The sequence below is a fragment of the Montipora foliosa genome, chromosome 5 (assembly GCF_036669935.1).
Source record: "Montipora foliosa isolate CH-2021 chromosome 5, ASM3666993v2, whole genome shotgun sequence".
Classification (NCBI taxonomy): Eukaryota; Metazoa; Cnidaria; class Anthozoa; order Scleractinia; family Acroporidae; genus Montipora; species Montipora foliosa.
This window is the reverse complement of record NC_090873.1, coordinates 23,428,687-23,444,193: the sequence shown is the minus strand read 5'-3', so window position 1 is coordinate 23,444,193 and position 15,507 is coordinate 23,428,687. Positions and strand designations below refer to the sequence as shown.

The 15,507-nt window shown below is 39.7% G+C and overlaps 1 protein-coding gene across 5 annotated transcripts in view; it reads right to left on the bottom strand.

The window, feature by feature from the left end:
* Nucleotides 1-219: 219 nt before the first annotated feature.
* The window catches only part of LOC138003772 (uncharacterized), a 24,195-nt gene continuing 8,907 nt past the window's right edge, over nt 220-15,507 (bottom strand). For 2 of the 5 annotated variants that reach the window (XM_068849997.1, XM_068849998.1), the window contains 10 exons: nt 14,829-14,934; nt 12,867-13,163; nt 10,329-10,499; nt 8,611-8,708; nt 8,137-8,179; nt 7,309-7,428; nt 6,326-6,466; nt 5,390-5,513; nt 4,689-4,763; nt 220-430 (listed from right to left, as the gene is read on the bottom strand). In XM_068849997.1, the coding sequence (XP_068706098.1) occupies nt 335-430; nt 4,689-4,763; nt 5,390-5,513; nt 6,326-6,466; nt 7,309-7,428; nt 8,137-8,179; nt 8,611-8,708; nt 10,329-10,499; nt 12,867-13,006 (1,008 nt within the window). In that variant the 5' untranslated portion in view covers nt 13,007-13,163; nt 14,829-14,934 and the 3' untranslated portion in view covers nt 220-334. Of the gene's footprint in view, nt 431-4,688; nt 4,764-5,389; nt 5,514-6,325; nt 6,467-7,308; nt 7,429-8,136; nt 8,180-8,610; nt 8,709-10,328; nt 10,500-11,266; nt 11,397-12,866; nt 13,164-14,828; nt 14,935-15,507 lie in introns of those variants that run through there. The other 3 variants (XM_068850000.1, XM_068849999.1, XM_068850001.1) reach the window with 3 other exon arrangements.

Sequence of the window (15,507 nt, the reverse complement as noted above, 5' to 3'; positions counted from 1 at the left end):
TTTATAAAATGTTTCAGTTGTCTGTAAATAAGTTATATGTTGTTGGAAAGCTTATTTTTTAGCTTTAAAATGATGTATTTTTTTCCCTGTAACTTTAAATATTTTTTGAGAAAAAATACATTTTTTGGCGATGGCTGGTTTCGCGTGTCCAGGAATTCTAGGGAAAAGTTAATCAACTGCAGGGGAAAAAAAATTGAAAAACACTCACTCAAAGAGAAATCTTTATTGAAGAAAAACGTAACTTACAACTGAGATATATTTGCAAAATAAAAGCAAATTGCACCATTTTCAATGGCAAATTGCCATAGAGTAACACTTCCTTCTTTCAGGAATTTTAGCTCGGAAGATTATCTCGAGGGAGGAGTTTTCTATGGTTAATCCAGTCATTGAATGCAGTAATTGAGCTGTTTAGTATCTTCGTAACGAGGAACTGGAAACAAGACAGAATTCAGAGAATGAAAACTCAGAAGTGACTGTATTTGTCTGGTAATTCGTGCCATTTATGAAGTATACGCATTATCTTACCAGTGCCTGCAATTCAGTTGGTCCTAATAAACAAATCATTCATTTATTCTTAGATTCATCTCCAGGCCCTATAGTAACGGTCCAATGAACACCGCCCTAATTTGACATATTTGTTCGAAATACAATTTAAATTAGTTCACGATGAAAAATAATAATTGCTGTCTTCGCTCTATAATGTCCAAGAATTAGGGCTTAAACCCTTTGGTTTTATGCCCACTTTTCCAACAAGATGTTACAAGAAGGAACACTGCCGTGGTTTTCGCCTGGTTTTGAGGAATTTAAAAAAATCTATTGATTCTATTGGGGATAGAAATGCCTAAATAGATGCAGCACCTCCCGTCGGAAGAACCACGCGCTTTTAGTTTTTCATTTTATTAACGAATTGTGTAGTGCTTGCAACTTTCATGTCCAGTAGGTTTTTCCTGAAGGCGAAGACGGCCTAATTAGAAGTTTTTACGATAAAGAGCTGTAAATTATTTTTGTTTGAATCTGTTTTATGAAAATTTGACTTAGAAGTAGCTACATTTCTAGTAAAAGTGGCATTAAATTCTCAGAAACCTAGGAAACATTTTAAAGGTCTTTTCTATCGTAAAACTAGAGGCAGGTTGAACTAGTACAATTTCGGCTTTCATTCGAAGTCAGAGCTCATGTTTTACAGCTAAATAAAGTGATCTATTAAAGTCGTGTGGAGATATTTTTTTTTTGAATAGCAAAGATTAAGTATTCCTGTCTTTATCAAGTAAAATAATAAATATGTACAAAACTGAATGTTAAGTATAGAGTGACGATATCACATATATATCTTTTAGCTTTTTAAATTGAAGTGTATGTGGCTCATTTTTATTTGCTATGAGCAGAAATGGATGACGTACTCTCAACCTTATCTGCATGATGAGATTCTTGACAGGTCTCATGAGAGTGAAGAGGAGACTTTCAACAACAGCCGGACAGAAGAGGTGCTAGACAAATTCTTTAAATGGCTGACAGGGGTAGATGGGGGACGACGTGAGCAAAAGACGACAAAGCAATACTTGGATGAGGTCAGACGTATTGCGAAGAAAGTTGACCCAGCATATCACAGGGTAAATTCTTTGGCCTTTACTCGTCTTATCCGTGATAAATGGCCTGATCCTTTGGAAAAATAAAGACGACATGGAAGGTGCAAATCCTATCTTGGTGTCTGAGTTCTTGCGCTTTTTGATCGTGGAAAAGCCGAGCGGCTTGAACCTTAAGTTTGACGCAGTAGTACGCGCTGGCAAAGAACAAGTTAATGAATGGATGAGCTCCCACATGTACAATAAGCCTATTGCAAAGAAGAAGTGAGAGAAGAAGGCTGAAAATCTAGACCACCTGGTCACCCCGGAGCAAATCCATGCTGTTGATGTGTCAGAAATCTTTACACGAGGTTGGCTATTTTCATCCGTAATAAGATGCGCTATTCTTACAAGGAGTGAGCTCGACTGCTAAGGACAGAGTGTTCGTCATCTGGACCAGTAAAGCCATGCCTTCCTCTATGGTTTCCGCATAAAGCAGGTATTTCTGATCTTAGATAAAGACGCTGAGAGGATAAGTGTGACCTTGGTAAGAAACACTGCAGCTAATGCACTCCATGAAAAACAGAGCTCACTGAAGAAAACCCTTACTAACCTCATGACTCATTCAAAGAAGACTCCAGACAAATTCTATAACATACAGCATAAGGGGTGTCAGGGTGGCTTAGTGGTTATCTATCGGGCCTCCCACCACTGCGAGCCGGGGTTCAATTCTGGCCTTGGCCAGCATGTGGGCTGAGTTTCAGTCGATCTCAACCTGACTCAAGGGTTTTGCTCCGGGTACTCCGGTTTTCCTCCCTCATCAAAATCGACTCACAGCTTATTTACATCTAGCTGTGGTGCTGTGTTCGGACATCAAACATGGACTGTATAGCAGCACACAGAGGCGCCTCTGTGTGCTTTCAGCCCGATGTCGTGAGCCGCGCCCTTCGCAATTCAGTCCTCGTCTGCAAGTAGGGGTGATTAGCACTAGCAATATTATTTATTTATTTATTTATTTAAAGGAAAGAATGATGCCAACACAGTGGAGCAGTTACGCACAGTTCCACGCCACAACCGAGCTTCTCGGGCTAACGCTTCAGACGTTCCGGAGAGCAGTGTCTCTTCAAGGCATAAGTGGAACAAAGAAAAGTAAACTGAAGTACATACTGCCTTTAAAGAGAACATGCATAGTGGAAAAGTGTCGATGGAATGTGTGAAGAAAGTGGTTGCTGACAGTACTGTGTTAGGGAATATTCCTCTGCCGGACAAGGGTAAGAGACAAGGCAAGGCAAGAAAGCGAAAGCGTTTCAGCCGGTTTTTGAGCAACCACCCACTGAGATGGAAACTGCATCTGACAAGCTAAGGCAGTTTTGGATTATTCCCAGACGAGGGGGAAGAGACCAGACAGGAAGAGAAAGACCAGCAGAGCATTGCGTTTGTTGATGATACGTCTGAGACAACGAATACCTAAACTTCCCTAATGTCTTGTCGAGTATTTAATGATTATGAACAAAAGCAAACACTAAAGAGGCTAAAGCTAATGCCTCAATAGAAAGGCCGGCAGTAATGCGCATTATCGCAGTGACGCACGGGCGAGCATAATTTTGAAGCAGTTCACTCCATTACAGCTGTGCGATAAAACTCGCACAGAGCGGAAATGAGCTTTTCGTTTAAACAAAAGAAAGTGGCGTTAATACGTTTCGATTCGTATTTTTAGACTGCAAACTCTCTTCCATTGGAGGTCGTGATTTACCAGTAAATTAACTTACACCTTTCTGATTTGGCTCTGAGGATAATGTATTGAAGTTAAAGATAGTTAGACTTTGTTTGAAGGACACATTCTGTTACGTGAAATATAGATGAGGCTCACGGTCTTGATGTTTAAAAGAGATCGCTTGGTGCTGTAATGCCTGAGATCAAGTTCTGTTACTATTACTTAGTTCCAGCCCTGATAGTACGTTACATTTGCGGACGAAGAAAGTACGCCTGTAATAACTCGTTTCGTTGTCTTCAACTGTTTTCATCGCCTCATTTTGTTAGCTTGTGGCTGTAATTTCATTGCGGTGAAGTTGTTGTTCTATTGATAAGGGTTGATCCGTTGCTTTTTTTTTTATTGGCATGTTATTAGCTTGTGGCCGTGGAAACGGCATGTTAGACTGCTACAGCAGAGTAGAATGTCATTAAAAGTCTGATGTTATTATTACTGTCAATAACTTAGACGTTAAGAGAGGATACGGAAAATAATATAGTTTGCTTATTCTAAGCGAATTTTTCATTTTGGCTACATGGAAAAAGCTGTTTGGTCAACGCAAATGATAATTTACCGAGTAAATGGCCTTCACTTACAAGGTAAGTGGCGTATTGCAGAAAAATAATTTATTAGGAAAATATTATAAATATAGTGCTAAAAGTCCAGATACAGTATTCTTCATGGCCATGACTGCAATAAGAAGAGGTCAGGTAATACAAACATGGACCCGAAAACAATTTAAACGGCAGTTTCATTACTTGCTTACTGAAAGTACCTTCTTGGGTTGCAAAAAGGAACTGAAAAGTTACGATATAGAACACATGTTCCCTGTTGTAACCTGGAAAGTTGCAGAGAGGAACGTGTTACAAAAAGGAAAGTTAAAAAAATGGAGAGCACAATTTACCATAGGGAACACATGTCCATTTTAGTAACCACGGAAGTTGCGAAAAGTAACATGTTACAAAAAGGAAGGTTACAAAGGGAAAAATGGTGCAAAAAGGAACATCAAAAGTTGCATAAGGGACCCATGAATCTAATCATTTATTCATTCATTCATTCATTCATTCATTCATTCACTCATTCACTCACTCATTCATTCATTCATTCATTCATTCATTCATTCATTCATTCATTCCTTCATTCATTCATTCATTCCTTCATTCATTCATTCATTCATTCATTCATTCATTCATTCATTCATTCATTCATTCATTTATTCACTCATTCATTCACTTCAAGAAGGTAACGGAATTAACATAAATCACTTATTTTGTTATTTTACTAATTCACCTTTGTATCCTCAGAAAAAGACATATGTGTTATTGAGGTGAACAACCTTGCATGCAAAAAAAAAAATTAGATACATCGTGTGTTCTTACCTTCAAAACATCCATCATTGTCAAGGAACATAGTTCGTAGACCGGAAGAGATTGGACAACGAGGCAAAGCTTAGCCTACAGCGTAACATATAAAAAAATCAACTAAAAAGGGAGAGTTGTGAACGTTACTCAAGCATTAACGAAAGGAAAGCTTTAATGATGGGAATAATTCCAACAAAAAAGTAGCTTAAATCACAGGAAATAACCTCTGCAGTCAATTTTATTTCAAAAATGTTTCAGACTAAGCGTTTGTATCCGAAATAAATGAGTTTTAGATTTGCCTTTTTCTTCAAAATTCCCAGGCGCCACCATCTTTAAAAAAAGATGTTATACGGGTCTATACGAAAGTATTTTGAGCTACTTGACTCAGGACAACCGTAACAAGCCACAGTTATTCAAGATGGCCCCAACCAGGAAAATTGATAGTGAAAATAAATTAATCTAATAAGTATTTTTCCTTGTTTCATGACACTTTTCTTGACCGAAAGACCACTGTAAAAAGAAGTTTAGCGCAAGCTCATGACGTCACGGCCGCTATGTCCTCGTTTTATTTGGTCACGTGGTAACAGTAACTGAAACAAAGTGGCTCTGGGGCCAGAATGATTAGTTCCCAAAGCTAATCCTTCAAGAGCATGCAAAAATTGTTATATTTTGTGTCGATTAAAAAAAAATACGGCGGCATACAGTGGATAGTGACAAACCTGCACGAATGGTATTGTTGTGACGTCATCGATAGAAAATAAGCACAGCTTCTCAAACCAAACGGTCACTTCAAGTTCTGATGTTATTCCAAGATCTAGAGCTTCTTGTTCTAAATCTCCATACCTGAAAAAAAGATCCGCCGCAACTAAACCATCATAGCGAAATTTCACAGTCAGCCAATATTGAACGGGGTGCAGGGATGGCGCAGTGGTGAGAGCACTCGCTTCCCACCAATGTTGCGCGGGTTGAGTTTTTTGAACGACTAGACACTTAAATGAAGTTCCTTTCATTCCTTTCCGTTACCAGAGTTTTTGATTGAATTCTACATAACGAATTCAATTTTCATATCAGTGAACGAAAAACTAGTGGCGGCCAAGAAGTGGCCTTTCCTGTGTAAATTTCTTGAATCTTTCTTCTTTTTCCCGTAATACATTCCAAACATCTTTCCTTCTATTCTCTACCTGTGCTAAGTGAATAATACACTTACGGTGATTTTAACGTAGCAACGGAGTTCCAGAGTACAGATTAATAACCGGTCCCTAGGCCCTGTTAAAATCATTTGGTCATAATCCATTAGCACTTCAGAAGCCGACGTACTCGAATTACTTGTGTAATTGAAATTGAGGGTAGCGAGTAGATCGTTTCGTGATGATATCTCTTTTTGTGTGAACAAGCGCTTTGTTGCAATTACCCCCCCCCCCCCCCCCGCTCCCAGTCCCCCCAGTTTGTTATATCATTTCTTTCTTCCGGTTTCTCATTGCTAGCCAGTTGAAGAGCCTGACTTCCCCAGGTGGTATCAGTGACCTATAGTCATGGTTAATGGCACACTTGGCAAAGGTCCATCAGTGTCAATTTAAAGTGCATCGAAGAAAGAAAAACAAAACGCGCTATAAATCATAATGAACGAGCAGCATAAAAGTCCCTTCACATCTCACCAGCTTGCTGGTTTTACATCTTCTCTTGCGCATTCCTCGCTGACCTCACGACCAGCCTGCTGAACTCTCATTAAATCGACTTTGTACAAGGAAGAGGGCTTGAACGCCATAAATTTCTTCATGAAAGTTTCTCTTTCCTTTCTAAAAAATAAAAATAAAAGTGTTATCATCCCACTACCCACCAAGAACAATTCGTAGTGCAAATCAGCTCCTTTTTAAAAGACATGTAAACACTCATGTAACGCCTGAAGGATCCCTGGCTCAAAGAACTGACCTAAAATTAATGGGATCTTAGTTTTAGAAGTGAAGTAAAACGGGCATTAGGTAGCAAGTTGGAACTTCTATTCGTGTTAATGCAGTTGCTTGAGTCCCAAAGGGTATTATAACACGACTTCCGTCTTAAGGATAATGTTGAGCCTTATTTCTAGATCGTCTAAATAGCCATCTTCCTTCGTTAAGTTTTCTCCCGACATTATTCTCAGCTAAACTGTATGTGCCGCATAATTATTGCCTCGTCCATGGCGTTAATGCGGTCTTTTGTTAAGATTACCACAAATACTAAGCAAGATTTTGATTTTGACCTGTATCTACTAATATAAGACGATTTTTAGCTTGGATCATCTAACTGGTGAATGTGTTGTCAACTTTAGCGGAAACACGACATGCATTACATAATGACGCAGACAAAATTGCACAATATAGAGCACTAACAGTGACATTAAAGAGTGAAGATTCCTTCGCTCTGTATGAATCACGCCTTTTCTTCATAGTTAATAAATTCTCATGAAAGATGAAGAAGAAGAAGAAGAAGAAGAAGAAGAAGAAGAAGAAGAAGAAGAAGAAGAAGAAGAAGAAGAAGAAAAATTATAAAATAGAAAACAAAACTGAACAAGGACAAGATCAGGTCGTTCAAACTGCGATGAAGAAATCGTTTAGCCTTGAATTCACTGTAATCCTAAATGAATTTTGCCGTTTTCACCTACCTAGTAATTTTATTTAGCTTTTCTTTGACTCTTTCGGCAGACTTAGCTTGAATGTCAGCAAACCCTCCACTTATCATTTGAGTCAAAGAACTTTCTACTTTGGACGATGACCTTTTAACTCTGAAACACAGATGAAAGATCATGGTTTTGTTGAAAGACCACTTGGGTCTGGTGCGGGAAGTACCATAGCGTGCATGCAATGCAGGCGTATTTTAGTGGTCACACACTCAGTAAATCCTTTTGGAAGTAGAGCAAGAATGGGGAGAGGAATAAATTGCCACTTAGTGGGTTGGTCAGAAGCGGAGGCAATGAGCGTGGGGGGAAAAGATAAAAAAAAAACTTTTAGTTTAGTCTCTCGTAATGTTTATCAAATTTGAGCTTACATCTGATTAGCTGCAGTCGGCCTTCTTTCCTTCACTCACTTACTCACTCGCTCACTCATTCCTTCGGATCATTGATTGATTCATTTTTTCATTCATTAGTTGATTATATAAATCAGAGGAATCCAAAGCCGGCGTGTAGCAAAGCTAGTCTAAGACGGCCTGTTCTCAGATTAAGAAAACATCTGTAATTTCGGTCTGACAACACTTGTGTGATCTTAATTAGAAGGGCGTACTTGTGCTACCCAAACCGCTTCAAAACTAGTAAGGTTAAAAATGTCATTGTTTTCGTTTTGACTCTACCCCACACTATGACTCTTCGGTAAACTGTCAAAGGCAGCTTTGTTTTAATTCTTTCCGGTTTGGGGTACATCCTTCCACCATATACGAAATTACACGGCCTTTGAAAAGTCAACGCATTTAAAATAACGAAATAGGAGGAGCATACCTTTTTTTTTGGAAGCCGCTGATGTTTCCGCTCTCCTTCGCACCTTATTGACAAAGTAACACAATAACTTTAGCCAATCCTTAATTCCTTAAAAATTTCTTACCTACATTTGGGGGGGGGGGGGAAGGAAAACAAAAGATGGTTGAGTAGGGTGTAGGGTAGAAATGGTAAGGTGACGGAGTGGACAAACGTTAGGTTGAGAGGGAAAGGTAGATTCTTGTTCTCTCTATATGCTTTTCACTTCACGCTTTACTTCGAAATCAAACATATTTGAGAGAACACAGGTGGTAAGGGGGAGGAAATACGAACCTTCTCTTTTTAGCTTCTGCAGAAAGAACTAACAAAATTAGGTCTAACATGCACGATAAAAGCAGACCATGATTCAAATTTCAGCATTAACTGCAGCATCAAATGTAAACAAAAAGTGTTTTAAAAATACTTGAACATCAAACTTATCTGAAGTCGAGTCCATACTTTTCTCCGAAGTCGCCACTTGATGCCAAATTGGCGCATGCTCACAGTTGCCAAAGTTCTGGTTTTGATGTGCCAAAGCCTGTAGTACACCATAACGTCTGCGATAAGAGGGAATCGAGTTGAATAGCCGGTTAGTTTGAATACTACAATGGCCGTGGCTCAAGAACGTCGCGTGCTTCTTCCTCCTCTTTTTTTTATTCCAAAGGCAAGTCTTACATAAGCTCGACACAATTGCAAAAAAATAGGGTTTCGTGCACCTTTGATAAAAGCTCGTTTTAAGGGTAATCCTGGCTAAGCGAGATCGTCAAATAAAAGTGATTGATTAAGAGATAACCCATTATTACGCCCTTAGTGAAACCCCTTTTTACAACCACGAAACAAATGGAAGCACAGGTGCAAGAGTAACCCTCCCCGGCCATCATCGCTTTGAGTTCTACCCAGCACAAAACAAAACAAAATTGAGTCCGATCTCTGATTAGGGCAAACGCAAATCCAAGGGCACCTTCCTTTTGACAGACGTGGCCGCCCAGACTCGTCAGTTTGCAAAGAAAATGCAACAATTTGAAGGAGCACTTGCATGATAATCCCACGCATTCTTCTGGAGAAGAATATGTCATCCTTCGAATGTGTTCATTTGAAGACGTTGTAGAGATAGTCCTTTCAAATTCCCGGTCAGTTCTGTCACATTGAAAGCTTCCTAAGTGACGGTCACACATTGGTCGAAAATGCAAGAAAGGTTTGACACGCAAGCACAGTCAGTCTTTTTCAACAAGGCGAACGATGCCATCTTAGTTTTAGCTTCTAGGCTCCTTAGAAGCATGGAACTTCAACGAGTGCTTTTCTTTCTTTTCTTTTTTTTTTTTTTACCCAGCGTTCACATTCATGTTTTCTTCACTTCGGTTCGCACCACTTATTAAAACGCAAATGAAACTGAATGAAATCAAATGAATGTACATTTGAAGTGCAGGTTATAGACGAATGAGAGAACTGAGTAATCCTCGCACTTAGAGCGGTTTTCAATTGAGTGTCGAAAGTAATTACCGAATAACTTTTGTTTTGCATTACTTCATTCATTGATTGGTTCAAAGTTCTCGCGCCATTTTTTCAGCCAATCAGAAGTGAAACCAAAACCAATCGAGGCTCGCGCGTGCACATTTTCCCGCGCTTTGTGTCGGCGACGGGTAATTCGAGTTTTGATTGGTTTACTGGATTGTCTCCTTCCTTTTTGATTGGTCAAAGTAATTACTTTGGTTTTGGTTTTACGACACTCATTTGAAAACCACTCTATCAAGACAATTTAAGTAACTGTCGTTTTATAGACGTGGTGGCTCCAACAGGATATTAACCCACATGAATGGGACAATTCCCTTAAATTCTCCAGATGAGTGCGAGGATCACTCAGTTCTCTCATTCGCAAAATAAATTGAAAGACAGCACCTTCTTGCCTGTATCCCTGCTTGGACATACGTACATTTTCTCCATCTCGAACCCAAAATCCACGGGCTTTCTGGTCATCGGGACGCCTGCTCGCCAAATAGCCTGAGGACTCTGGGTACGAGTTTGACATTGTCTTGTATATACCTTTGTACTCGCTGATCGCTGGTTTGAACAAGACAAAGTCTGAGCGAATGAAAGACACCTCATTAAATGTTTGAATGCCGTTTCATAGCAGGTTGATGGCCTTTCGAGCATTCATACCAACACCTGATAATTCATACCTTACTCTTGCGCCGCTTAGTGCCATTTTTCCAGGATGTACAAAGCTGGTTCTCGTACCGCCACTTTTTCCTATTCCCAGAAAGGGGGGATGGTTATTAGAAGAGGGTTTGTCTCTCGCGTCAAGCAGATCGTCCCAAGTTTCAATCTTATCACTTGTGTCTTTGAACAACCTAAAAAGTCATTAATTAAGTGGCTAAAAATTATACTTTTCTTTGAAGACGAAGATTTTGATGCCAACTTAGTCGCAAATGTGGATGAAAAGCATGATGGACAACTTTTTTACGAAAACGGGGTCTGGTGACGTCAGCGGCGTAAACCCTCATCGACTGAAAACCGGCAGCCTTCGGTAGAGCAATAATGACTTTTTGTCATCTTGGTTTTCACATGACATCCCGGCAGCCATGTTGGTGTCCCCAAACAAAGAAACAACGGCTATGTTGGTGTCCCGACCCAATCCTAGCCTCCAGGAATTGAATTGTAATATTATGTAAAAATTTCTTTTGTTCTCGTTGAAAAACATGTTTGTTGATCACGTGAGTGCAAACCAAGAATAAGCTTTACTGAATGACAGAATTAACTATTCTAGGGTAATGTGAAGTGCTGTTTTATACCCATGTGAGCGTTAGCCCTACTATTTTGGAATTGGGCCCACTCAACGACAGAGAAAAACTCTGACAGGGTGGGAATTGAACCCATTACCGCTGCTCTACCGACTGAGCTACAAGGTCAGACAGCAGAATTTGCAATCAAGGACACCAAGACTGTAAACAACAAAAGGTGTTTCAAAGTGGTTACTGCGCTTCGGCAAGCAATTTACTTCAGATTTCTGCAATCTCGTCTGGTAGTGCAGTCTCTGTAACAGTTTTCAAATATCACCCCTCTCAAATTAAAATTCAGTCTCGCAACTATTTTCGTTCAGTCATGTTTCATTTCGTACCTCGAATCGAACGCAGTTCCAATTGCAATAAGACAATCGAATCTCCTCTGGATAATTTTGACAAGTAAAACAAACTTCCGTTCATTCTGCTTGATCATGTTTGAACCATTTGGAAGACACGCTAAGCTTCCTGTGAATTTTTAAGAGACCAGAAATGTTTTCAGCAATTTCAACACTTCGTCTCCAATTATTCAGGGAAAACTTGGCAGCAAACACCTTTGCGCACCCTCGCGTCCCATCCTTCGTAATGAAGCTCATTCAGTTCGTTCATATAAAAGCATGTTTGAACTCCGGGCTATAGATGAAATGGAGCCCGGAAGGTTCGAATCCCGTTGAAGCCACCTGAAATTTGCAGGTCTACAAAACAATTGCTTAAATTGTCCAGTAAAGGCGATTCAGCCTTGTTTTGCATGGACCGAATGCATAAATGGCGGCCCAACATGCATTCCTTTGTTTATGTGCTACTCTCTCAAGCAACATTTCTTCTTTATTTTTCCCATGCAAACGGGGCTAGTGAGTCTAATTAGCACATAAACAAAAGAATATTTTTCGGTCTATTGCGCAACCCTACTACGCATAATTTCTTACGTCATTGGCGCGCGCTTTAACTCGCGCACATTGATAAAATGGCGGATTTAATTTTCATTGACGCCAAGCTTAATCCGTCAAGGAATGGCTGCTTTCTCCTAGACAAGAACGGTGACCCCGGGCCCATTTTTTACTTCATGTTTTTGCTAAGAACTTTGTCTTCATGGAGTAGTAAAAAAATCAGCGGAAATATACGGCCATTTTTGAGGCAAGTTCATAAAATTGTACGGAAGGAGCCATTACTAATCGGACAGCCCACACACAGTTAAATCTATTTTGGAGTGCTAAGTATTCACAATGGCATTCAGACATTTTTCAGGTATGCACGCGAATTAACCATATAATGACACCAGACTCTACGTTATATCAGGGATTGCATTTATAAATCGAGCTAAATGTTTCCAACAGTGGGATGAGCGGCAATTGTCCAAGTGGCGTAAATAATCGTATTCTTAAGTGTCGTACCTTGGAAACTAGCTCGGGCAGCCCCCTTTTTATTACATTTTTATCATGTCCTTGACATGTTACAACAGCGTGTAAAGATTTATCCGAAATCTATGAAATGTTCTATTTCTAGGGAATTCCCTTAAGTGCGAGGATCACTTCTCCATTTCATTCATTAGCTTGTTCGTTGCTTCGTTCAATCATTCAGTCACACTCACTGCGCATGCCTCATTCACGCACTCACACTTTCACGGCACCGATCCGGCTCACAACGTGGTATAAAAGGGCCATATTCGTGTAACACGGCGGCCACTTTGAGCAGCCAAGTAAATGGCATTCAAGGGCTAAATTGCAGACAAATGCATGGAAAGCTTTTTAAAATCGACCGAAGACATGTGGAGTTGCCGTCGTGCAATTAGTCGTTGATTAGAAAAGTTCCTTGATGATAATGATGATGATGATGATGGCAATGATGATGATGCCGGGTTATGACGGCAACAATGATGATAACAAAGATGAATGTTATGAAATATTACTACTGTTTTTGTAACCGATTATTCACCATTACCTTAACTTACGATTAAAGGAAGCGCGGGACTCGATAGCACCAGTTCCTGTCATGCCAGGACGGAATACATACGAAGGCGATTCACTGACAAAACTTGAGCGCGTATGCATATGCAGTGACAGGTAATGGTCATGCTCCATCCGGGATATGGTGACATCAGTCGAGGACCTTTGATGGCCCCCTGCAAGACTGGGAATGTGCCTGGATCAGGTTCCTAGTATGCCTCAAGGGCCTTCCTTTTTTGTCTATTTGGATATCGGCTTTGAGTGCCTTGAGAAAATCCCTAGATAGCGGAACCTAAAAATGGAACAAATGGATAAGCGATTTTCAGTCAGGTTCTCAGGTGTCAAGCGAGTGTTTCCTGATTGGGCTAGATATTGACTTTTGACAGATCGGGTTATTATCCTATAAACAAGAAGTGTCGATCTGCGACGGACTTCCACTCATCAGTTTACGATACTAGGGAGCTAAACTAGTCATTTCAAATTCATTTGAAAGTGAAGTACAGCGAGTTCAAAACTCTTTAATTGTGTTCAAAATTATTCGAGGATATAGCAGTAACAAAACGTAGCTGTAAGTGTTGCAACAGCTTTCCGCAAATTATTTTGGCAGCCTATATCATCCCATGAAGCATTGTTCAAACTCACTACTCCACACCAAGATCGTCGGCGAACATGCCTATATACGTACATGCTGAGGCATTGAGATTCTCGTCAATATGAAAATGGTGCGCATGTCCAACAGGAACTCCGTCAAGATTAGTATCGCTGCTCGAGTTCCTCGCAGCAATTAAACACGAGACGTAAGGAGCTTAAGCATGCACGTTTTTGAGACATGCACGGCAATCGGAAGAGAATGTGACACGAGATTTTCAGGATGTATCGGTCCCTTATGAGACTAAGCGTAAAAAGGGACACACTTCGAGGGTGTTGGGAGTCTTTCGATTGCTGCCAACCCAATTATTTTTCCGTTAAAATGCACATAGAGTTTCCAAAGGATCTTGATATCAGCAGGCGAGTCAGAAATTTAAAGAAAACGAGAAAACGTTTGAAATTACAAGACATGTTTCGACAGAGACTTCTGTCATCTTCAGTTGATTAATGTACAAAGCGTTAAGTTGAATTTATAAGTCGGAAAAAGTACTAATTTTGCCAGTAACAATGGAATGTACATAAAACGTGACAATGTCACATTGTCACGTTTTATGAAGATGACTGAAGTTTCTGTCGAAACATGTCTTGTAATTTCAAAAGTTTTGCACATAGAGTTGTATGATTTTAAAGCGCCAAAGCGCTTCATGCACAGTTTTCGATTGCAACATCACACCGGAATCTTAGAACAACAGATCACACAAATTCCTCTAGCACGTGGTACTAATGACATATCAATTCGTGTTGATTGGCTTATTTCTCACCTCGATGACACATATAATAATTACGCTTGTTACTACATACAGGGCAAAATTACTGACTGCTGATTGGCTGAGACAGGGGGCATTTTTCCTTAATCACAAGGGCACTTTCGGTAATCACTAAAAAGGGTATGATTACTTGATCCTGATTGGTTAACAGTTGCCTATCCAGGACAAGCAAAGTCACAAGAGAATCTTCTTCCAAATTAAACTACATTTTGTCCACATATTAAAATGCATTTTAAGCGCTATTTCCGTTGACGGCAACGATTTATTGAATTGAACTTTAACCAAATGGGAGCGTGTTGATTTTCCTCAATAATTTTGCCCTTTATGTGATAAACATGTAATGGCAATATGCCCTCGTGCATCTGAGGATTAATTTCAATTGTATTTTTAACGTATATACTTGTATTATACTTGAGCGAAAAGCCGACCTAACGGGTCAGCTTTTAAGCCACCTCAAATGAATTCCCTAAGTTTCGATATTTACATTCAATTCTTAAGGTACTGGAAGTATAGTCATTCAAGTAACCTGGCTCATTCCTTACCCTGGTTCGTAGATCTTTGGTTCGCAAATGGTAAATACAACACAGCATGGTGTACAGACAACTTAGCTTACTGCCAAAGTTACGAACATGACGCTCGTGAACATCCCTAAAAGAAAGGAGACATTGTTACATCCAGTTTTAGAATGAACACTTTTTTATAAGAACGTTCAGGGGGAGATCAAATTAACCAACATTTCAAGAACAGTACATATCAAGGCTGAGAGTCAGTTAAAAACGTCTTTATTTTTCTCATTTGTATTTGGGCTTTTGTGAGTAATATAAGCAAAGATAAAAGAAATGTATATTAAGCTGTAGAAACAACTCAAATATTTATTGACCTTTGTTTAAATATTAACAATGTGGTTTTCTTATTGCATGACACACTGAACTGAACAACAACTAACCCAAAGGGTTTGAATTGGGTGCAACATTGAGTTAGCCCAATTGGTCTACAGGTTCAGCATATTTTCTTACCAATGGTGCTCAGCGCGCCCGCCATCGGCACGCGGAGCTCCGTTATGGTACATATATAACAGCCATGGTCTTTCTGACTTTCATATCATGTCCGTATGTAAAACGTCTTACACTCTTTTCTTTTTACACTAACGTCAAATTTTGGAGGGAGGCTGAACATTCTTATTTTCTGCGATTTGAGCCTGACAACGTTCTTACATTTGAG